Source organism: Nicrophorus vespilloides, unplaced genomic scaffold, assembly GCF_001412225.1.
Source record: "Nicrophorus vespilloides isolate i.1.1-1 unplaced genomic scaffold, Nicve_v1.0, whole genome shotgun sequence".
Taxonomy (NCBI): Eukaryota; Metazoa; Arthropoda; class Insecta; order Coleoptera; family Silphidae; genus Nicrophorus; species Nicrophorus vespilloides.
Genome location: NW_017095624.1, coordinates 1 through 25939, shown reverse-complemented (window position 1 = coordinate 25939; position 25939 = coordinate 1). Strand labels below are relative to the sequence as shown.

Here is a 25939-nt window from a genome sequence, read left to right as displayed (position 1 = left end):
TTTTTTTTTCCACTCCGACAAAGACTTTGGAAAATGCTTTATGTTTTCGCTGATCCCCGCAGAATGAAAACGGCTTTCTCTACAAAAAAAATAAAATATATAACAAAGCGAAGGATTACACGCTCGTTTCTTATTTTTTTAGTTACCAGTTCACGTATAGATGGAAACATTATTATTTGTTTTAAACTTATGCAACCAAATTTGCAATTCACCAACTTTTATTTGTTGCATTTGTAGAAAACAATTGCCATTAGCTATGATTTAAGTGCACGAGTTCTTTCTTGACCGAATCTCGTGATTTAACATCTTCAACCGTCCGCCACAGCCGTATGCATGTATTCGGTCCATCTCTTACCTACTTTCTACACGTTTTCCGGCTTCCAGAGTGAATGAAATGTTTTGAAATTCAAATTCGACCAATCGAAGATTGGAAGAGAGAGAGAAGTTACGTTGAATGGCTTCGCAGGATTTCACGGTTCGTTAAAGCCCAACACTCCATCTCTATTTTCGACGCAGAACTATTCCACTTTATCACTTCCGGTCGCCCGAATTTATTTATTTCCATTTGCGAATCAATCTTTCTCCTCCTTTTTTTGCTTCTTCTACTTTTTGTTCATTGGTCGAAGCTTCGAAGAAAATGGGGGAAAACGTATTGCATTTTATTTTTTGATGTTGGTAGAATGAGGACGATATGTGATGTGCGGTTGGAGGATTCCGGGAATTTCCACCCATTCATCTCTCGAGCATTTCCGGTTGCATATTTACGCTCGAATGCATTACCATACATAATATTATGATTATTATTTATGTGCAAGCGGCCGCATTCCATAAATTTCGAGAGAGCAAGCAAATATTTACTTTTTTCATCGAATTCCACACAAATTAAGGCATTCTTTCAAAAAAATTGATAAATAATTAATTCCAGTTCTGTAGGCAACTTAAAATGCATTAAATACAATATAGGCAATTCATTAATCAATATTGGCAGTTTACAAATTCAGTTGTTACATAATCGGATCGTTGCCATAACAATTTGATAAGAGCGTTGTTCTTGTTGTTTGCTTCAATAACAAGATACGGAGTGGAAAAACAAGATACGAAGCAGGCCATGAAGGGAGATAATAGAATTTTTAGGGTTGGGGGGGGGGTTGTAAAAGATAAAGCAAACGACTCTGGAGAAAAGTCGCTTCATTATGCGAAAGAACAACAAATTTCGTGCGGTGGATGAAGAAAGGTTGAGCGTTTTGCGGATGGCGAGAGTGAAATATGCGCTCAACGACCAAACAATGCTGTGGGAAGGGACGAAATAAAGCGGCGCCGCACGTTTTAATTGCGTTATGTAATATGACGAAACAATAAAACTAGAGGAGACAAAGACGAAATAGAGAAAAAGAGCATTTTAATTTCCGCAAAGCTTGAAAGGCAAAGGTAATTTCGCAAAAGAAATGTAAGCAACGCAGATTTTTTTTATTTCGTTTGTGTTGGTATTAAAACTTTGGTTTTCATTGTTGTTTTTTTTTTAAGTTGGGAACTAATTTTTATTAAAGAAATAATTTTCTGTTGTTGTGCATTTAACAAGAGATGGAGTGATTTTAAATTATTTTTTATGTAGACTTCTTTCCATGCTTCAAGATATTCAAACAACAAGAAATTCTATTTCAATTTATTTTAAATCATTCTACATGCGTATTCAATATTTTAATTACATTACGTTCATAAATCAAACTAATTATGTATGCCATCTAATGCAATTACAGTAAACTGAATGACCCATTTCGACGTGACAGTATAATGAATTGCATAACTATCCATGAACTCGTCGAATTCTATTGAAATATCGTTGAACGATAAATTTAACAAATTTACTTTAGTTGAACGTTAACAATTTCCTTTTTTAACACAGCTTAAAGCAATGTTAGTTTAAATTTGACGTTTAATTTGTATATTTAGTTGCATAATAATCAATAGTTTTGAATAGAAATGGACTTTGATTTGAGATTTAACATTTGCCTATTACTATATTTCTTTAATAAATTTAAATGCATAACTATCCATGAACCCGTCGAATTCTATTGAAATATCGTTGAACGATAAATTTAACAAATGTACTTTAGTTAAACATTAACAATTTCCTTTATTAACACAGCTTAAAGCAATGTTAGTTTAAATTTGACGTTTAATTTGTATATTTAGTTGCATAATAATCAATAATTTTGAATAGAAATGGACTTTGGTTTGAGATTTAACATTTGCCTGTTTCTATATTTCTTTAATAAATTTAAATGCATAACTATCAATGAACTCGTCCAATTCTATTGAAATATTGTTCAACGATAAATTTAACAAATTTACTTTAGTAGAACGTTAACAATTTCTTTTATTAACACAGCTTAAAACAATATTAGTTTAAATTTGACGTTTAATTTGTATATTTAGTTGCATAATAATCAATAATTTTGAATAGTAATGGACTTTGATTTGAGATTTTAAATTTGCCTGTTTCTATATTTCTTTAACAAATTTAAATGCAGATGTCGCGATAAAAGTGTTAAGGTTACTTTTTTTTTTAATTTAAGTGCATGTATATCTGGTTGTATGTATGTAAGTATTATGTATGCATTCTATTATACAATGATGCGAGATGTGTTGACTGTGCATATTTGGAGCAGCGGCGAGAGAGGTCCTCTCCGGATGCTTTTTAGCCAAGAATCAGATGCGCGTCTGCCGCCACCCTTTCGCAAACCGTAAACCACCACCACTACCACCGCCGCCGCCGCCTCCGTCAACCCCCGCCGCGTTCGGTGCCTCTCCCCACCCCCGCGGCAAACCGTCCACGCACCCCCCACCACACGAGACACCGCCCCCATTTCCTGCATCCCTCTCTCTCCAACACGCGCGTTCTAAGCGCGATTTCCTACCATAAACCCCCCCCCCACCCCACCGCTCCTACCGTCGTCGACGCAGCGCACGGGGTCGGTGGCGCAGGCGTCGCGACGGGGGGCGTCCCGTGACGTCACAGCCGTTGCGGAACAAAACGGAGGCGGCAGCCGGCAGCAGTCCGACATCTAGTGCGACCCTGTCGAGATATGAACATATTAGGTAAGGCACTCTGAAAGCAAAACAAAAGTATAGAAAACAACTAAAAAGAAAAAAACAAGAGCAACCAACCAAAGAAAATCAAAAAAAAAAAAAAAAGTATAGAATATATATATAGAGAAAGCAAAGTTTACAACCTCCACTACTACCACAACTAAGAACAAGAAGCGCCAGTGTGATCATCAACGTCCTCAGTAATCGTTCCCTCGTTGTCGCTCCCGCATCGTCGAGTTTGAGTCTGCCCTTTTGGAACCTTGCGGTACGACTTGGATTTTTTTTTTTTTTTATATAATAACCTACATACACATCTGTAATATCTATAAATAATTTCTTTTATATATAAGACATTCACTTTAAAACAAACGAAATCGAATCGAAATTTTCTTTTGTTTCTTCTGTGCTGCATGCGTGTCTTCAAAGAAAACTTCTATTTTTCTCTCTAAAATCTCTCTCTCTTTCTCTCTATTAATCTATATCTACATCTTTGTTTTTCTTCCCTCTTTACTAACAATTTCCAACTAAAGTCTTCTCGTGCGTGCATGTTTAACTGTTTGTTGTTGCTGTATCGTTTGTTGCCTATACGTGTTGTATTTGTTTTATTTCCCAATAACTAATTGTACTTGTTTATTCATAGATGGCGTCTAGATTATTAGTGTTCAGTGTATGTGTGTGTGTGTTCAAATCCGGAGCGGTAATCCCCGTAAAACTTCTCGTCTTTCTTATTTTTCCATATCCCGTTTTTGTTCTTCTCTTTACACGAGTAATCTTCGCTCTCTGACGTTCATTAGTCTCTAAAAGAAGGTCGTGTAGTGTGCAAAGAGAAAAAAACTACTACTACTAATAATAATAATATGACTGCTACCATTACCAGACGAGACGAGGTTTTATACCTCTCTTTCTGAGCGCGTCGCAGACTCGTGGTAGTTCTACTTCTTCATCATCTTCAAACGCCACTCGAGGGACGTGTGCGGAGGAGACCGTGTCGAGTAGCTCTCCAAAGCCCCCTCGTAATTTTTCCATCAACTAGGGACTCGGTTATTTTTTTCTCTCTCATCTTCATCTCCCGTCCGCTCAACAAAAATTTTTGTTACTTAGTCCACCATAATAGCATCCAACTGTAATAGAAAACGTCATATTACTTACATAATTTTTAAATGTAAATTACACGAATCGTGTCCTGATTTTCCCAATCTTGCTCAGTATTGATTTCAACTTCAATTTTATTAACAATTTCCAAGTGGTTATGCAACGCACACACAAATATGTGCAATTGCAGTCGAATATCATTATGCAACTTAATATACAAATTTATTGTAATCATATAAATGCAATATCGGTTGCATGCAATACGTTAAGCAATTTCACCATGATTACCTGAAGTGTTCTTCGATTAAATTGCAGTTCGTGTTCTCGATCATCAGAGGCGTTCTAATCATAATTTGAGTGTAATTCACTTATAATCAGAATTTCTTGTAATTTTCTAAATTAATACAATTTCCTTTCTTTCCAAGAAAACTAAAATTTCCACGTAATATTTACGTTTGACACTTGCTTTGAACTCCACCCTTTGCTATTCAATATCTGTAGTAAATTCCCTGAAAATCTTTTACTATAAAGTTCATGTCCGCAATTTGCTCTCCGCTGATTACAGGCTGCAGAAGTTCGCTCTTATTTTGCCACGAGAAACCAACCCCTGTTCTCTTTTCATCCCCATTTATTCTATTTATTTGTTGCTGCAAACTCCAGTGCTGTGTGTATTTATGTGTGCGCGCTCTCTCACTTCACCACTTGAATCAGTGTAAATCCTTTTGTTGTCTCGCAGTAAATATCTGTCTGTATCCTAATGGCCTTTCTCTGTATATGTGTCTGTATATGTGCGTACAGACCCGCAGACCACCTGCAAGTTGCTTGGGCAATTAATCCCTTGCTTCGTGTTTAATTTCGCCGTCGGTCGAAAGTTCAAACTCGCCAAACTAATTTCCACTTCGACAATTAACAACTCAACATTTCATAATATATTAATATTTCCAATAAAATATGAATCTTCTACTTTCTAAAAATACGAAATCGAAAAAATCGGTGAAAAATCGAAGCTATAACGGGAATAAACTATGTGTTTCTATGAAAATCCACCGGATGGCGTTAGTAAAATGTTATCTGTTTTAGATAAAAATAATTCTATTAATTTCTATATACTTAACCTATTACTGTGATCGATTAATTTTTTTGATTTTATAACCGGAAGTGCTTCAAAAATGTCAATTTCTTACTCAAATTTTAACTAAATTATTACGTTTTACTCTGTACTTACATGTCTGTTATCTACTGCAGACGTAAACAGGGGTCGTTGAACTAAGCACTCTCTTAAGATTGAGTTCCAATTTCCTTGGAGGGTTGCATTTCCATGAAAACTGAAAAAAAAATATATATGAAACAACTTGCATGACTCGCTCTAAAAATAAATATTTTATTAATATTAAGCCTTCGGTCACGCGACGTTCTTCCGACGGTTTTTCTCCTCTACCACCACCCCTTCATGTCGCGTTTTACAACGTCGTCGTTATTATAATTCCCTCTCTTTGAATATGCAAAGCGGGATAAGTTTCCCCGAGTTTATTCACCCGCACACGAAGACTAAAAAAAAAATGAAAATAAAAATTACAATTATGGAAACGCGATTTTTTCCTGATTGGAAAACTGTGGTAGGCTTCTCCATATCTCGCATTTTCCTCTTTCACTTTACTTTTCTGTGAACCACCACATCAAACATATTTTTCCCATTTTCTTTGGGTCTTTATTGCCGACGACGTTCGCGTCACAGAAAATATGACAAATTGCTGCCGGCGAAAAATGATGCATACTCCAGCAATTTTCCATTTCTCTGTTTCTCTGTTTCTCGCATTTTCGCATATTTTTCGATACGCCTGGAAAAATGCATAAACGCCAAATAGAATTACATCCCAAGAAGAGGAATTCAATTTATTAGAAATATACGTGCCATTCTTTATTTTTTTCTTTTTTCTCGCATATAAAAGACTTTGGTAATTGGAGCAACCGACGCATCCACCACGTATGTGGGTCACACACCACGCCAACCCAACAATCAACGCTGCGCCCGCGGTTGCATATAAATACCGGCTTTAATTCACGTTATTATCGTTACCATGATTTTAATATTATCCTCCGTTATTATCGCCGTCATTTGTACGTAATATAAAATATATTGTGTGTCCTTTTTTTTTTTTGTACAAAGCTATAGTTATCTGCAGTTTCGACTCACATTACAGAAACTCATTACGCTTAATTGTGTGCAAGCATAAAGAATATGAATTATAGTTTATATTTATCACCATTCCCATTGAAAATAACACTTTTATAGCGTAATTTTTCACAAACTTGATTAACATTCATTTTTAAGCTTTCAAAAACGAAATTAAAGTATGAAATATTTAAATAAATTAAATTTTAGTGCATAATTAACTTTATTTTATATTGTAATAAACGAAATTAAAAAAAATGCTTAAAAAACGGAGTAATTTGAGGATTTCTAACTTTAGTTCGTGAAAATCCACCGGATGGCGTTATTAAAATATCAATTGTTTTTAATGAAATTTATCGGATTTTTTAAAGCTCCATCTGTAACTTAAAGTGACCATTGGATTTCTTCGAAATCCAAGCGGAAGTGCTTCAAATTAAGCGATTTCATGTATTTTTTTAACTGATTTCGCGGACACTACTCTCTCTCTCTCTCTCTCTAACGAAGTGCCAAGTGCAGAGATCCCTTCTTTATCGGATATCCCAATCTCCGGACTTCGGTTCGCGACACAAAGGGAGCATCTGGCCTCGCGCCGTTAAGTGCCCTTTGAAATCCAACAGATCTAATTACGTTATGACGGAGTGGAAATCACATTTCAGTGTTCTGGCGCTGAAGTGTCGCACAGATCTATATCTATATACCAAAAGCCCTTTCCGTGGGGAGTTTTGGCACGCGTAATCGAATTATAGTTCGTATCTTTACATTCATTATATCAGAAAAAACTGTTACGATAAAATGAAAAGACGTTTGTTTTAAAAGCGATCGCGCAGAGATTTACGTCTTCGCCCCAATATTGTCCTGGCACCGGTCCAAACTGAAAGAACAAAAAGATTGGATATAAATCAAACGAAATTCATCTTGGAAACGCGTTTGGTGGATGTGAAACATTTGAAAAAAACAAAATCTAATGGAGAATCAATGCTGTCACATAGGCAACCAGACTTTCGTTCCGCAAATATGAATTTAATTTAACTTTCGTTTAATAAAACGACTCGTCGTTCCGCGCACAACTTTCGCAATTAAATCGGCGTCTCTTTCATTCCTCTCCTCTGTCGGCACTCGCTGTTTATTAATTATGTAATTATGTGACTTGCGAGGAACGGGTAAATATTTGCAGCGCACGTTTCAATTCTCGAGAAAACGTACGTCCTCTCTTGCACTCACTATGTACTTAATATTTGGAGTTTCGTGTATGAGTCGAGGGTTACGCAAACCATTAGCGACATCTATATTTTTTTTCTTTAACCAAACGACTACGAAGATGATGGCGATGATAAAGTCTAATGCAGCCATCATCTTCCACTTTCGGCGCTGAAAGCATCTTCCCCCTTTTGGAAATTATGTCAATAAGTGCACCTAATTGACCGGCAAAAAAATGCGATTAGGGCTGCAACCCATCGCACGCATCATTTGATCGCAAAGACATCTAAATTCGATAAACAATTACGTCAATTTATGCAACCAAAAGTTCAAATCAATTTATAAATTATGCAACTGAATTTACTTGATATTCCAACGTTAATGATTTTCTTGCAACGTTACTCACTGTTTTTTTTTTTAGGGAAAGGTCGTAAATCGTGACCTGCTGCTGTTTATTTGCGTTTTGTTCAATTATGCCGAAGCGTAGAAGTAATTGCGACTGTCGTGGAAAGAGGGGGGCTGAAAATAATTACAGTAACGAACCGTAATTTGTTTGCACTCATATTGGTGTAACTGCCTCTGTGAATATTTTAAGCTTCGAATGAAAATTTGATCTGCGATCGATATTTACTCAATTTTCGCGCATTCATAAACCAATTATTTAAACCGTCCGTCCATCTGCGGATCGATGCTCTTCGGAACCAATTACACAAAACTAATTGCGAACGAAAAAAATAAATATATTCGATTTGTTTTTGTTAATTGTCACTTTTCCAATGAAACAATTGAATTGAAACAGTCGTGATTAACGATAATCAAAATGGCGTAAACCTATTGACATTTCGCGTAATGCGCCATATTGTTAATAAAAATTTCTATTTAACTTTTAATAATTAATTAATTAAAAAACTTGAGAAAGAAATGCATTTCATTCAATAGAATAATCTCGTTGCGTTGCTTACGCGCTCTAATTAATCCGTTTAACGTGAATACGAGCTCCGCTAATTAATGACGTTTACTTACTTTAGGTTAGTTTTTTGTTTTCGCCCGTCATTGTGGCGTAATCCTTTCATCGTACGTTTTTTTTTTTGTTTTTTTTTGTTTTGTTGCCTAATCCCAGAGGGCGCGCTATAATTAATGACAGATTCAAACGGATTTCAATTGTTTCGTGTTTTTCGTAATTCTAAATGAAGTATTATTATTATTATTATTAATTAAACGTTGCGACGGATTTTTTTTAGCTTTGCGAAGGGTTAAAAGGGATTTTCGGGAGAGTCTGAAATTAAAGTGGTTTTCGTGGTCTAAACCGCACACACATGAGAGAGAGAGAGAGAGTGGAAATGCGGTTAGAAGTTCCGAAAGGGTTGGCAGGTTCTTCATTACAACAGAAACTCTCTCTTTTTGATGAATACAATTTTGTGAGACTTTCCACTTTATTTCCTTCAACATTCTTCTATTTTTTTCTTCTTCGTTCTACTAGAAAACTAAAACTAAAACGGTTAATATCTGCTGGGTATAATCAATTGTTTTTTTTTTCTTTTCTTTTTGCTACTTCCGTTTTGCGAGTATCGAATTCCCCGATGAGAGAGAGCGGAATTGAATTTTATCGGAGATTCTTCGGTTTCGCGAATGAGAGGAGAAAAAAAAATAAAGCAAGCGCTGCAGCGAAACCGGAGATGTAGTTAATAATGGTCGGTTTTTTTCTTCTTTCTTTACTGTTTGCCCTTCCGATTTGCCAATTCCTTTATTTACTATTCTTCTCGTTGCCACGGCTACAGCTTTATTAGATCTGTCAACAATCGGTAACTTTACAATTGACATATCTGTCGCTTTTGTGATTGCTGCAACCAGAGTTGCATTATCAGATGACGTTTGATTGGATGTAATTGATTACGTTTTTGTTTTGTTTGCGTGATTTCAGGGGCGGTTGGCGGAGACGATGATGGTGACGATAAGGAGAAGGAGGAGGAGGCCGAGAGGGAGCGTCTGGAAGCCATCCGCGAGGCCGAAGAGAGGAGGAAGGAGAAGCACAGAAAGATGGAGGAGGAGAGGGAAAAGATGAGGCAGGAAATAAGGGACAAGGTAAGAGGACATCTAAATTTTCGTCACGCCATCTATTATCAGCAACTCGAATTACCATCGTTTCGTTTCTTTCATCGTTCGCAAATTGAACGGTGATGATGATGATGATGATGTTAATAAATAAATAAATGTTGGTCGCTTGTTAGCGCGATTTGCGTATCGGATCCGATGATTCACTTAATGAGACGTTATCGGATGTCCGGGTGAAACTGGATACAATTCAAACCGGCCGCATAAATCTGTTCTCCTCCTCCCCCGAAAACCAAACATTTACGGTTTTGCGGGTGGCGGAGGGTGAATTGCGAGGATTCACGTAGCGATCCGATAATTGCCATCGTCTCGTCCGCAGAATCGAATCATCCGGCTATTAATTGCGTTCCCAAAAACCGATTTACCAATTTCCAAATACACTGTTTCCAATTAGTTTTTCAAGTTTTTCTCAAAAACTGTAATAGTTTCATCAAAAAATAATTATTCAATCGAAAGACGAATCTGTGAGTAATCTAAATCTATGAATTTAAATTTGATAACTGTAGAATTTATTAAATGAAACGCTTTTAACTAGTTTTTAAAATTTGGATGTGGACGTGGATTTAGGACGTGTTTTAGGTTTATTTAACCTTCGTCGAAAGCTGCGATTGTTACTTTAAGCCTCGGAGCGTGTGATTCTTGTATCGCCGTCGGAGATTCGTTTCAATTGAGTCGTTTACAAATCGTTTACTCTTCGAGTTTGTTTGGCTTTCGTCCCGAACATTCGAACGTGTGTACATTTCTCGTGTAAACTTCTCCGATAGATGGAGCCATGACAAAAAAAAAATCGTAAAATCGAGAAGCGTATTCCGGACAAAAGGATGATAAAGGATAGATAAATAAGACTGAAATTGGGGTGGATAAAGGGAGAGTGATACACACTCATTATACGGCTGTAGGCGAGTCAAGAAGGCATTATACATTTGAAGGGCGAAGCTTCCCTCGGGATAACAGAGAAAGAACCGAAATTTCAACGTTTCTACAAAACGATTTCAATGCGATAAAAAAAGGAGTAAATAAATAAAACGCTCGAGGACGAGAAGATAGATTCCTGTTTGCTCAACGCTCGAAGCACTTTACTACCTATTACACTACCTACTATTGGGTTACGAGATTCGTTTCACGTAACGTTCATTTACATAGGCAACTTTGTGTGCGCGTCTTAATTGACAGATATCACGAATTATCAAAGAGAAACAATTGTATTTCTATTGTTAATTTTGGATTGCGAATAGTAAGGTAATTAGATTCTGCGCTCCAAAGAGTGCTGTGTTATGGAAATGACAATGGACGTAATGTGCCATTGTGGTTTTCGGCGTGAGCCAATGACGCTTGTTAATCCTGGATCAAGTGTGTATAATACGCGGGAATAATGGCGTGCTCTCCGGTCTTCCCGTTGAGTATGCAACCGTACCAATTCGCGTGTCCGCGATATAATGGTTATGCAAATATCACTGCATGGGGGGTGAAGGGAGGGTTGCTTTCCAGCTCAGGTAGTCGATGAGGGTGGGCACTTCACTAGGGAGGTAGAGAGAGAAAGAGGTGACAGCACTAATCCGGAGCTCAAGTATCGATCCAATTATCCCGTCTACACAATAAAAGCTATTTATAAACGTGCATAATATACAACACACAACTCACAACATCTAATGATCATTTGTATAGAAATGCATGTCAACAATTTGCTTCTTCTTTTTCTTCAGCTTGAATCATTGATGCCAAATGTAAGAAACGAAACAGTTTGGATGTGGCCTAATCTCAAAATAATTAATTTTTAATAATTTTAATGAACACAGATGGAGTCCTCATCGTTTCGGGGAAAATTCAAACCTACATTAGCCAGGAACCACCCTCGTTTCATTTCTCATAATTCATATTATTAAATTTAACCCCTCGACGCGTAAATATACATTTATCTCACAAAACAACAAGAAAGTACCATAATTTCCATAGAACACGCAAACAATTTTTTTTTTCCAGCAACCCTCAAAACGCGTAAATATATTAGTTTTTTTTATAAAAAATAACGTTACTTTTTATTAGTCTCATTTGTATCATTGGTTATTCTTTTGTTTGTTTTATGGATGTACCCAAATTAAGAGAGAATAAAATTTATGGTGGCAACACTGTAATGGTTTTACTAATCTTGCGAAAGTGCAAAATCGCATTTCAGATAATTAACATTTTCTGTAAAGGTCAGAAACTTCTTAGTCTACCCCTTTCTGTGTTCACACTTTATGTTTGCAAGGGCTCGAACTATATATAGAGACGGATACAACGGGGTTTGATTTTTTTTTTGCTTTCTTTACTATTCTTTGCATAGTTGGATATTCAAAGTGGCTCCGGTGGTGTGTGGGTGGCCTGAATCGATAGAGTAATTGGAGAGAGAACTCTGTCTCTCTCTCCCGCGCGCAGCACTGAGTGTAATCCACCTGGAATATCGTAATCCTCGTTAAACAAGGATCTCGGATTACAGGAGCAATAATCGTAAAAATTGTATTATATGCATATCTTAAAGCCGGTTTTAATGCAGCCCGCATTACACGTTATTGCGTTTAGGCAAATACAAGAGCATCCGCATTGCGGGGTTGCAGATGCGTACCGATTTTAATCAAGTTGCATAACATCAAATGTATTTAAACTTAAGTTACAGGCAACTTGTTAAACGTTAACGGTAATTGTAAAAACGAATGTAAACATGATGTGTTTGCGTAATATGTTTATCATCATCACTTGTAATGAAATTTGTCGACGGGAATTAACGTCAATTCACGTTATTACATAAAGTGTTGTTTAGTCTTGTATCGGTAGATGGAATCACCCTCGGTGTAAATGGCTTCATAACGTGCACGTAGCAATAAGTGTGTGTGTGTGGGAGGGGTTAGAAACAGGGGAATCCCCGGGGTGCGTGACCCTCGGGTCGGGGGTGGTGTGGTGGTGGCGTGATCCCGTGCCGCTCGTCCTCGAGACTCCTTATCTTATGCAACACGAAACTCGCATCGATCCGCCGTAAATTATTCCTAAAACAGCAGAAGAAGAAGAAGAAAAAAGGAAAATAAAAACAAATGCAATAAATTTAGGCCCTAACGAGGAATCAGAGTTGTCGGTTTCTTATCGCGCAGCAATGAATTATGTAACTCTAATTGGTATGCACGCACAGAACACGTAGCGCCACTTAATCAGAGACCTTCGCGCTGCAATTAATCTATGTTCGTTAATAACTGGCATTCATTAGCATTCAAATCAAAGATGACGTTTTATTTTGTATCGATAGATGGCGTTGTTTGCTAATTATTTCTGCGAGCGAGATGCAACCCTCGTTACGCGATTAATTAAATTAATGTTTGTACGTTGCCGTTGCCAACCCCAATTTGCGAGAAGCATTAATTTGCAGCTATGCAAACGGCGACGTCAGTCGCGGTATTTGCCAACCCCCCTTTCCCACCCCCTCGAAAAACCACCGCACGACTCAGTTTCAAATGGCTTCATTTAATCCGGAACCCCTTGAACCGACACGTGCATGCAAAGACCATCGCAAACTGCAAGAAAATCACTAAGAAGATTCATTTCTTCGAATACAATTAGCGCCATCTCAGTACAACCAATCAACTAAAATGGCGTTTCGTTAACCAAACAAATGTCATTTTACGTGAAGCATTAACTTGTCTTATAAGTTACCTACAATCATTACTTAATTACTAAACTCGACATATAAGTAACATATAGTCAAGTGAAGTGTGAAGAGGAGAAGAAGAAGTAACATATATTAGTAAATTAATTTATCAACAGATGTCGTATCTGCAAATTCATTTATTTATTTCAATTTGAACCAATCGCAACTGAAAAATACATAATCCACGAATACCAACCATAAACCCGCACAGCAATAAATAAATTCTCTATTAAAAAATAAACAAAATATTGAAATTAAATATTGCTCGCATGTCCGAATTTTGTTATTTCTATTTATATTGCCAATATAAACTGAATAATATTCAGCGAATTTCAGTAAATTTTCCGCAGTCCGAATAAATATTAGTGTTTTTTTTTTTATGGTTGTTGTTATTCAAAAACCGTTGTGTTACATTCGTTACTGGGTCGCACGAATTCGCAATTTCGGTTTTGCAATTGTAATTACTTTTATTCTCTCTCTCTCTGTGTTTGCTGTATGCTTTTATCTGCTGAATCGATCGCTTCAGGTTATAAATTTCGCGACCGAACGTTTGATAACGACGATGGCAGCAATCGCAATAACACTCCATTTCGAATATGAAACTTTCGAAAAATGTTGTATAATGTAGGCAATTCTAAATGCATCATTATTATATTTATATATTGTATTATTAAGTTTATATAAAGTTCATTGAGTTGCCTATAATTTAACTAATAAGAATCTTGTAAAATAAGTTGCATATAATTTATGTTTTAAACAATAGATGTCGTATAAGTAGAAACCGACTAAGAGTTAGATAGTTTTGTTATGTATTTCTTTCGATCTTTTTTTCCTTTGGATTTATGGTGTAAATTAGGTTCACCTGCGGTGAGACTGGAACTGCTGCCTGGAACGGCCCTTTTCGTGTGAGAAATGGATCATCGGGGAAACTTAATCGGGGTCAAATTGACTCTAGTAGGGAGTCCGTTACTTTATAGCGACTCCCTAACGGAGTCAGGTTGACTCCCTTTGAGGGAATACTCTATGCGACGTCGGATTCTATGGACCGAGGACGAAGATGACGACGCCGGACCGGATTAAGGACACTACTTCAATATTTTTTTTTTCTTTCTTTCTTTTCCATCTCTTATATTCTTTGTATCATCCACTCCGACGAAATTCAATTTGCGAAACGTGCCCAAACCAGTTAAATATAATAAACAGAAATCTGATCCACACACTTTATAAATCAATTAACTAACATTTTCATCTTTCAATTTCCGGTATTTAAAAAAAAACGCAACCAACTTAACAGACAAGTATGAAAAGTTAACTAATATTCAAGTGATTTGTTTTTTTTTACAATTTCCATCCAAATATTTGCGTTTCGAATGCAATTCAATTCATTCTCATTAGCAAAGTTCGAATTCTGATCGAAATATGATCCGCACACTTTATAAATCAATTAACTAACATTTTCATCTTTCAATTTCCGGTATTTAAAAAAACGGAACCATCTTAACAGACAAGTATGAAAGGTTAACTAAAATTCAAGTGTTTTGTTTTTTTTTTACAATTTCCATCCAAATATTTGCGTTTCGAATGCAATTCAATTCATTCTCATTAGCAAAGTTCGAACTCTGATCGAAATATGATCCGCACACTTTATAAATCAATTAACTAACATTTTCATCTTTCAATTTCCGGTATTAAAAAAAAACGCAACCAACTTAACAGACAAGTATGAAAGGTTAACTAATATTCAAGTGATTTGTTTTTTTTTTTACAATTCCCATCCAAATATTTGCGTTTCGAATGCAATTCAATTCATTCTGATTAGCAAAGTTGGAGATTATTCTAAAAGTCCCAACTTGTCGACACTTTACGAAAGTTCTGGCCGCCCTTAATCTTAAGTGCACGGACCATTCGATTAATTAACCTACTGCATTGGCGTTCTGCAGCTGCTGTAACCATAGAAACCACTCGCCTTAATTAACCGAACAAAGTTGTTTTGTGCTGTTGGTTAAACTGCAAATAAGTGCATTGTTCAAATACCAACCCTTAATTCATTTATTAATTAATGTATTTATTAATTATTAGTTCTCATTGTTTAAATAATTGTTATTGAATTACGTTGACAGCAAACGTAAATCAGGAATGTAAAAACAAAAAACGAACATTGATTTTGTGTTGCTAGTGTTTTTTTTTATTGAACAGTTGGCTGTAATCCAATATCGTTGGATTACTGATCCGAGGATGCATTTCAATTGATTTTCGATGAAGCGAAATAGAATTTACAACGAACAAACTAAAATACAAAAAAAATAATAGCAAGAGAACCACGAAACATTGAGAGAATTCAAGCGTACACATGCATCGGGTTATTCATGCACGTAAAAAGCATGTTGGCAACCGACGAGGAGATGCCAACTTAAATTGCGATACGATAAAAAAACAAAACTGATTGCAAAAGTAATAGAAGGATATCAATTTCGGATCGAGTATTCTGTGCCAAAAGTTACATTATGCAAGACTATTTGTATTTTTACTTAAAAGAATGGTTAATAAACGTCAAGTAGAAAAGTTGCCAACGTTGACGTTTAGTTGCTGTTAATTATACTGGATTATTTAGGTATATGGAGTTGCCTAGAGTAATTAAAGCAATTCGAAAACTTTATTCGCCCTTCGTCAACTCGAAACACGTAAATACGTTGTGTTCGGGTAAAGTTGTAATGATTTTCGATTTAATTTATCGCCGCTGCCTCTAACGTATTCCGAATGCGTCGAGTGTTGCAATTGTGAGCGGAATTTATATAGCGTACAACTTATATCTTTATATATATATACATATACACGAAGGGTCGTTTCCCAAGTTTCGAGACAAAGCCGCCCTTTCTACAAATTAATTGCCGGCAATTCCGGCTGTACGCCAACCAACAATACTGCTGCAGTGTGTAGTGGGTAGTAGTGTTTATTTGTAGCCAATTTAAAGTTTTCGTTTCGAATACGTTTCACCTATCCACCCAAAATTTATGAGGTGCGGTTTTCCATCCCTTAAAGCGCTTTAAATTTCTCTCCTTCTGTTTCTCTCTCAAACCTCAATCTACACTCGATTGCATCGAAATACGTATGCAAACGCACATACATTTCGAAGAGGATTATGCAACCGCAATTCGCATTAATCATACTCCATGCGGTTTCCCTCCTAGTTGTATACTTTATATGCATGTCAATTTGAAATATAATTTAAAGTTGCAACAAAAGCAGAATCAAAACAATCGGTTTCGGTCAATAAATTGATGGTGATATTTTTGCTTTACTAAATTTGTGTTGGTACTTCTTTTCAATTGGTAACTCGTTGTTACATTCGAAACATTCGAAAATACGTATGCAAACGCACATAGATTTCGAAGAGGATTATGCAACCGCAATTCGCATTAATCATACGCGATGCGGTTTCCTGCCACCCCTAGTTGTATACTTTATATGCACGTCAATTTGAAATATAATTTAAAGTTGCAACAAAAGCAGAATCGAAACAATCGGTTTCGGTCAATAAATTGATGGTGATATTTTTAGTTTACTAAATTTAAGTTGGTACTTCTTTTCAATTGGTAACTCGTTGCTACATTCGAAAATACGTATGCAAACGCACATACAATTCGAAGAGGATTATGCAACCGCAATTCGCATTAATCATACGCGATGCAGTTTCCCTCCTAGTTGTATACTTTATATGCACGTCAATTTGAAATATAATTTAAAGTTGCAACAAATGCAGAATCGAAACAATCGGTTTCGGTTTCAATAAATTGATGGTGATATTTTTGCTTTACTAAATTTGTGTTGGTACTTCTTTTCAATTGGTAACTCGTTGCTACATTCGAAACATTCGAAAATACTTATGCAAACGCACATACATTTCGAAGAGGATTATGCAACCGTAATTCGCATTAATCATACGCCATGCGTTTTCCCTCCTAGTTGTATACTTTATATGCACGTCAATTTGAAATATAATTTAAAGTTGCAACAAACGCAGAATCGAAACATTGTCAATATTGTCAATAAATTGATGGTGATATTTTTGGTTTACTAAATTTGTGTTGGTACTTATTCTTTTCAATTGGTAACTCGTTGCTATGGTATTTTTTATTTTTTTGTAGTTGTTATTTATATTTGACGTTTCTAATTGTGTGTGTTTTTTTTTTGTTGCGTCTGCTTGTTCCAGTACAATATTAAGAAGAAGGAGGAAGTTCAGGAGCAGCTGCAGGAGGAGCCGAATCCGCTGATGCGCAAGAAGAAGACGCCCGAGGAGCTCGCGGCGGAAGCGGAAGCCGAGGACGAGGACGACTTTACGAGTGAGTGTCTTGCGAAAGTGCAGAAATGCAAAGGTCTCTGCTCACTGCTCTAGGCTGCCAATATACGACCACCAAAAAAAAAAAACAACACAATCACTTATACCAACCAACGCAAAAAAAATAACTAACGAATTTAGATTTAGGTCTCCCTTCACTATTATTATTATTATTGTTTTTTTTTTGTAATCACGTAGCTTTATTTTGAGAGATTCTGGTTCTCTTATTATTATTATTATTATTTCGTAGCGATGCTTTTTTTTTCTCTCGTTTTCATATGTTTCCGTTTCGGTTTAATCGCTTCGTCGAGAGATGGCGGCGTCGAGATTTTGCAAGAATGTAGTGGTTCTTTTTTAATGGGCACTAAAACGCACCCATTCCGGGCCATTTGGGAGCACCGTTTAATGCGGGATTCCGGCTTCTGCAACGACACATCCGGCGTCGCCCGTTATTAATGCAAAATAGAAAATAAAACCCTATTGGATTCCTAAACGTTCTCCATCTCTTTCTCTCTAACGATTAGACCTAATGGAAATGCGATTGTCTTTGTCTTTTATTTCACGTAGTCTGGCGTTAAACCTTTATTAGAATCGTATTACGTAATGGGGTGCGGATTTCGTTTGTTTCTCACATACCTGGTGCATCCACCAAAAAAAAGTTAATGCTACCTTTTCACATCCACTTCAATTTTATTGCAAATTATTACTAATTATTGATTTAATATCACTTATAAACTGTAATTTTAATGAAATATCATAATAACGTAAATTTATACTAAAAATATTACGAATTCTTCAAATGTGACGTTTATCCGCACTCTGATTATTTTTTGTTTCGTTTTTGTTTTTTTTTTTTCGTAGCACTTTTGACTGTTGTAAATATTTACACGAAAGTTATTGAGACGTTTTGTCTCCATATATAGATGTTATAGCCCCCCCTTTTTCTCTCTTCCGAGTTGTTTTCTCTTTAGAAGGAGGAGAGAATGTTGATATTTCGCAAAGCCCCCTTTAATCAAAATAATGTTTGTTGAAACTTAGCGTGTTAGTGTGATGTTGTTGATCGTAGTAATAATTCGCACATCGACCAATTTTTTAAGATATACATATATATATATTTACAACCAAATTGTTGAGGTTTATCGATCCTAGCGTTTATTTTTTAGATAGATTTTTTGTATGTAACGAGAAAAGAAAGCAAAAAAAAAAAACAACCCTACTTTGTACTCAGATGTAACGAGTTTTGAAACCCCTGTTAAATATGTAAGAAACTATTCATTCACCGTTGCTTAGGAACACGCCACATTATTACCACACGTCTTGTCCACTCTTCTTCTGTTTCATTTTCATTTTTTCTATTATTTCACAGTTGGTACGTTTCTAAAATCAGATTCTTTCTAATTATTGAATTCATACTGAAATTCGATTTTGATATCTGCCAACAGATGGAAGCACTCTTCATTTAGTGTTTTTTTTTTATATTTATATATCGTTTAATTCCAAATCAATCAATTTCCGACGTATCGATTTTCCAAAACTAATATGCGGGAAAATGCGATACTTTCCTTTTTTCCATTAAATTAGATATACCCCAAAAAAAAAATAAACAGCACCCTCGGTCGAGTTTAATTCCACTAAAAGGAAGATTAATCACGTCCCTAATCCATCGGACGATGAGTGTCCGGTAACGAATAGGGGAGACTTGAAAAGCGCACGAAAAAAAATTAAAGAGAACCGAAAATCAAAGAGTTTTCAGCAACCCAATTACTTAATAATATTTTTTATATTTAAGTTTTTTTGTTAAAGCAATTTTGTAACATATTTTTATAAGGATTTTTTGTTAAATTAGTATTTTGTTTAAATTTAAATTTAGTTACGTTTCATTTGTTTTTTTTATCAGCATCTTTTGTTTTATAACATTTTGTTTTACTGTAGTTTTGTTTTACTTTTACATCATTATTATTATTATTTTGAAAATGTTATGTTCTTTTATTTTATTTATCCTTTTTGCTTTTCCTTTTTATTTGTTCTTTCTTTTATTTGTTTCACAGCTACTTTGATTTCCATTTTCGTTTAACTTCAACGCTTCATTTGTTTTTTTTTCAACATCTTTTGTTTTATAACATTTTGTTTTATTGTAGTTTTGTTTTACTTTTACATCATTATTATTATTATTATTATTTTGAAAATGTTATGTTCTTTTATTTTATTTATCCTTTTTGCTTTCCTTTTTATTTGTTCTTTCTTTTATTTGTTTCACAGCTACTTTGATTTCCATTTTCGTTTAACTTCAACGCTTCATTTGTTTGTTTTTTTTTCAGCATCTTTTGTTTTATAACATTTTGTTTTACTGTAGTTTTGTTTTACTTTTAAATCATTATTATTATTATTTTGAAAATGTTATGTTCTTTTATTTATCCTTTTTGCTTTTCCTTTTTATTTGTTCTTTCTTTTATTTGTTTCACAGCTACTTTGATTTCCATTTTCGTTTAACTTAATCTAAGCAGGTTGTGTACGGAACAAGAGAAGTTTTCCTCAAACTTTTTTTTTATTATTATTATTATCCTGCATTCTGTATTCAAATCGAATTACGTTTTTCTCTTTCATTACTTTTGCACTTTCCACGTTCTTTGTTTGTTTGTTTTTTTTTTTGTGTCTTGCCGGAAATGAAGTGAAAAGAAACATTCGGAAACTGCGATAGGAAAAGGGGAAGAAAAACTGTAAAAAAAAATAGTAAATAAATAACGCACAAAATGAGAACAGCACTCGTTTCTTGCACGATTTAAGCGTCTGCTGCAACTGATATTTTCCTTTTTCTGTTTTTCTTCTCTCTGCGTCCAATTCGTGCACTTTTCAATCGAGTTAACTTTCCGCGCGAATAAACACGGCACTTTAAATTCATTCCAAAAGGGATGCAAACCAGGATGAACGTGTTGCCATGAAATCTAATTATATTCAATACAAAAGTTGCCTATAGCAATGATGTGTAAATAAATAAAACAACGAATATTCAACGTTAACCCGTGTGGACGCACGCAGTGGGTAAAACATACCCATACTAAATGCCTTCTAAAATATTTTTTCCAAGAAATTCTACATTATAATTACATAAGATAGCATTGAAACTGATGTAATAGATAGTATGCGCGCGTCTTCATGTAATAAGAATGCGCACGCGTCCACAAGTGTTAATTGAGTTGCCTAAATTGTTTGTACTTGTAAACTGTTCCCTTTTACAATTTAGATTTCCAGCTTGTAGTTTGTGCGTGTAGCGTTGCGTAATCTTGGCCAATGTATATTTGCGAATGGATGCGTGTTTGTATCTCCCGTTTTCTTCTGTCTCTCTACTCTATTTTGTTTTTTTTTTCCCTTTCTTTTCTGATCTGTGTGTTTGTTTCACCTTGTCTTTTGCAGAGCTGAAGAATACGATAGAAACACAAGTAAACGAACTCAAGTCACAGATAGAGAGTAAATGTGTTATGCAGTGAACATGCAGGAGACACTTACAACAACAACAACAACAACAAAACAACAACAACCACCACCTACTACAACAATAACAACAACAAACCACAACCATTATATATATATACCGATAAGAGAAAGAAAAAAACAGTCACGTATTAGAAAGTAAAAATTATTATAGAAATATCTGCGGCAATAATCTGCGCGGCCTTGACTAAAAATGAGATTTAAAAAAAAAAAACAACTTCAACAACGCCCCTAGCAACCAAATAATTAAACTATAAGGAAGTCAGGTTATGTGTGTGTGAAAGCTTTCGTTTGTTTCTTCGCTCCAATCCCCATTTTCCGGGGTGGAACGAAGGAATAATTTTTGGGAAGGCTTTTATAAGGCGGGAAAAAAAAATGTAAGGTTTGAGAGTACGAGAGGAGGACGATCGAAAGGACGGATGGACGGACGGACGGAGAGAGGACATAGCATACCTGTGATCATAATTTGTTTTGTTGATGATGGAGAGGAGAAAAATGAAAGAAGGAAATCTTTTTGGAATCCCCGATTGGAATGTTGATTAATTGATGATGATGATGATGTTAAATGATGATGGTTATACAAAATGTTCGTCGCGCAGCTGACTGCCACATGTTTTGTTGTTTATGTTCGATTGTTTACATTAGTCGTTAGTCATGTGTTTTATTTGATTTTGTTTCCAACGATGATGATCATAGTTTTTCTTTTATTATTGATGGTTAAATGTTATCGATGATGATGTTGGAAAAAAAAAAAAAAAAAAAAAGAGACTGCGATAAACAAATGATGATGATGATGATGAGATTGTTTTCTAGCTTGTAAATGAAACAAATTGTTAAAGGATTATCCAGGTTTTATTGTTTTATTGTGTATAGATAATATATAGTTGATGATGATGATGATGAAAGGTGTGAAGATGAAGATGAAAACAAGAAAAAAACATGGGAGATGAAGAAGTTACCCTTTAAATGAGAATCAATTTAATTTTGTATGGATTTTTTAAGAAAAAGAAACTATAATTAAGTAAGACTTAAACCAAAAAAAAAAAAAACAAAAACAAATATTAAGAAGAAGCCAGAACAACTTTTTTTCCGAAATTGTCGATCTCGAACACAAATTCTCTTACAAATTGAATCTTTCCATATATCTCTCTCTATCTCTCTATATTCTCTCTATCTTTCACCTCTTTCTTCGATTGATCAATCAAAAAAAAAGAAGAAGTTTTTGAAGAAGAAAAAATACACAAACACATACACACACACACAATTGAAATACACGAAACACGATTTTCACTCTCTCTCTTCAAATTTTTTGTGTTTCTTCTCTATTGTCTATATTTCTGTATTATGTTTTCACCCCCTTTTTTTCTATCTCTAAATCTTTTAGGATAAATGTGTGTGAGTAGTCATCCAAATTCCTCAAAAATAATAATTATGAAACCAAAGAATTCGATGTTTTTTCTTTTGCTATTAACTATTTCGTTTCTCTTTCGCCCACTCAACTGTTTTTTTTCTCTCTCTTAAGCTTTAGTGTCGATGTTGTCCTCTAACGAAAAAAAAAAATAAATGAAGAAGAAAGAAAAGAAAAACGAAAAAAAAAAGAAGAGTAATGTTAATAATAAGTGCTTTCTCTCTATTTGCTTCTTTTCCTTGAAAAAAAATAATAATAATTAATAAATGGAGCCGCGTTGTTTGTTGTTCAATGTTGTTCTCTTCGGAAATGTCTCTGTGCGACCAAAATCAAGTGAAAACAATTGAAGATTAATTAAAGTAAATGAAGAAATAGTGAATTAATGATTAATGATTCAGTTTTGCATCCTAATTAACAACCCCCCCTCTTTATCGTGTCTATGTGTGTCAATTATACTTTGTAAACCTAACCTGAAAAAAAAAAACGGAAACAATAGAAGCGAAACAAAATAATGTCTATCTGTCTATCTCTTCTACTCTTAGTGAACGTGCGTGTAGTCTCTATCTTATCTCTTACTCTAGTCGCGACGGTAAAATAATGAAGACGATGGAGAATAAATAAATTCTATTAGCGTATCTTAGACTCGTGTGTATTGATAAATAAATAAATAAATAAATATAAATAGATTCGTAGGGCCTTAGGATTTCCCGATTCCCCCCCCCACGAAAGAAAATAAATTTATATGAATGAATGGTAAAAGCTAACAACAATAAAAGCGTTCGGTGTCGTTGCTCATCTTTGTCTTAAGATTTTTCCTCTGCACATTTGAGATTCGATGACGTGTGCGTGCGTTACGTGATTTTGGAATTTGGGTGATCTGTGAATCTTGAGAAAACAAAAAAAAAAACAAAAAAACAAAAAAAACTTTTTTTCCGTTTCTCTTATTGTTTTCCATCTATCTCTCTGTATCTTCTCGACACGAAACAAAGAAAAAACGCAGTTCGCAGTTGCCACGGTAACAAAGCAAACAAACAAAAATAAAGAACATCAACTACAATAACAACAACAACAAAGAAAACACGTATACATATACACACACATACAGGAGAATTTCTGTTCATCTACGAAACTGACATTACAAACAAACAAACAAACAAACAAAAAAAAACAAAGTTGTTGAATCACCTCGGAAACAAGTAAACAATGTGAAATGAAATGAAAATAATAAGCAATGTAGTTTATAGTGTGTGATATGATATGATATATATATATACATATATATTTACTATATATATAAATTTAAAAATGTATTGATTACTACTCGGGAAATTCGATCGAAAAATGAAACAAAAACAAAAGCATTTCATCAAGTTGAAAATTTATTTTTCGATCGAATTGGCTCAATTGATTTTTTTTTGTTTTTGGACAGTTGTTAAAATCGTTTTGTTATCAATATTTCTGTTGTTTTGTGAAATTTTGATGAAGAAGAAAAAAAAAGGAGTAATTTGACCGATTTTTTTAACAAAAATCAATGTTTTTGTAAGTTAAATCACATGGAGACAACGACACTACATATTTAAAAGTAATGAAAAGGATACAAGTAAATAAGGATATTTAAAAGCGAATAATCTGTAGCTGATGTACGCGTATGAAAATTTTTAAGGAAACTATATAGATCTAATTTTGTTGTGTTATTTTCACTCTTTCTATATTTCTTTATTTCCACTACTGACGCTTATTTTTCGTTTGTTTTTTCATCGCGGATTGCTTCGATTTTCCTCGTTGCTGTTATCCGGAAAATCAAATGCGATTCGTTTTCTCAGCTAGAAGTGAAAAATTCTTTAAAAAAAAACACACAAAAATTGTAATTTTACAAGTATATATATTAAAAGAAGAAAGAAAAAAATGAGCTAGTGATTTATATATATATTGTATGTACTTATAATAATCGCATGGAACATAAGAGAAACGTTGCTATACATTTTTGTTTCTGTTGTTAACATGTTTCGTTTGTTTCGACGATCCCGCATTCTGGGGTTTCGTCAATGTTATTGGATGATGATGATGATTGAAGTGATGAGGAAATTGCAACAACAACAACAACAAAAAAATAATAATGTAATGTTATAAAGGATTATTGTAACGCTAGGAAATATGTAATGGGTTTTAAAAGCGAATAAATTTATAATATTAATAATGATAATGATAATGATAATGATAATGATAATAATAATAATGGACGTCACGCAGAGAACCAAGATTTAAAGAAGAAGAAAAAAAAGTAATGATAACAATAAAATCCCCTAAAATTTGTGAAAAAAAAAAGATGTAATCCCCCCCAGCGAGATGATGGTAACTAAATATATTGTGTATTTGTAGATATTATTATGAATTGAATTCATTGAAAATTGTTGTTGACGAAAAAATAAACGAAAAAAATAAATGATGATGATGATTATATAAGAAAACCTAACCTCAAAACACTTCTCTTTATTGTCTCGTTGTGAACGCCTAGGGGAAATCTGGCCTGGCTGCCAACCGAAGAGGAATCACCAACCCCCCAAAACAAAAACAAACTGAATTGTTGTTTTTTTTTTGTTTTGTTTTGTTTAGTTACCAACTAAATATTTGCTGCGCTGTTCAATTTCTTCTTGCTCTTTCGTTGAAGATCTGACGTCTTTTGTTTAAGTTTAGTTTTCAATTTTTTTTTGTTTTTCCTCCGCCAACTCCTCTTACCAATGAATATTGGAATGAGAATAAGCGAATAATAATAATAATGCGATACGATGTGTATAATGATATATTTATATATTATTGATTATGATTATTGTACGGAGGAGGGATTTAGTGTGAGTTGATGATTATGATGATAATGATGATGATGATATACCCATGTTGTAGTTTCGCCAGAGTACCTCTAGTTATAGTTTTAAGGCTGTTCACGTTGTTATATAAATAAATAAGTGAAGAAATGAAATTTGACAAAAACACAAAAAAAAAAGAATATGAACATAATTGATAATGATTAATAAAAATAAATGAATAAAACAGTAAACATTATTTCTACCTAAGCCTTTCCTTTCTTTTTGATTATTTCTTGCAGAATAATTTATTAGATTATTAACTAATTATAGCTATTTCGTTATGTTTAATAAAGGTGAGGTGTTTTTTTGCGTGAAATTTAACTTTGTGGAAACCAGTCCAAGAGATGGAGCTTCAATCGTAGGTGTCATCAAGAGGTAAGACGTTTTCAATTTCATGAATTTTGAACACGAATTACAGCCAAACGGCTAAAACCACAGTAATATATCGATACTTACTAGATTCCCCAAACATTCAGTTTTCATATGCATCTTTTGGATTCATTCT

The 25939-nt window shown here is 34.5% G+C and overlaps 1 protein-coding gene across 1 annotated transcript; it reads left to right on the top strand.

Moving 5' to 3' along the window:
• Positions 1-3003: 3003 nt before the first annotated feature.
• On the top strand, positions 3004-21197 carry LOC108558464 (complexin). The gene is made up of 4 exons (XM_017915380.1): positions 3004-3099; positions 9474-9634; positions 17548-17677; positions 21085-21197. Exons 1-4 carry the CDS (start codon positions 3087-3089, stop codon positions 21156-21158), a joined length of 378 nt encoding a protein of 125 aa, XP_017770869.1. The 5' UTR covers positions 3004-3086; the 3' UTR covers positions 21159-21197.
• Positions 21198-25939: the final 4742 nt, after the last annotated feature.

Bases quoted from the DNA above. Each gene is read 5' to 3' on its own strand.
- LOC108558464 (XM_017915380.1), top strand. The intron at 9,635-17,547 runs GTAAGAGGACAT...TGCTTGTTCCAG, and splicing joins GGCAGGAAATAAGGGACAAG to TACAATATTAAGAAGAAGGA. The intron at 17,678-21,084 runs GTGAGTGTCTTG...TGTCTTTTGCAG, and splicing joins GGACGAGGACGACTTTACGA to AGCTGAAGAATACGATAGAA.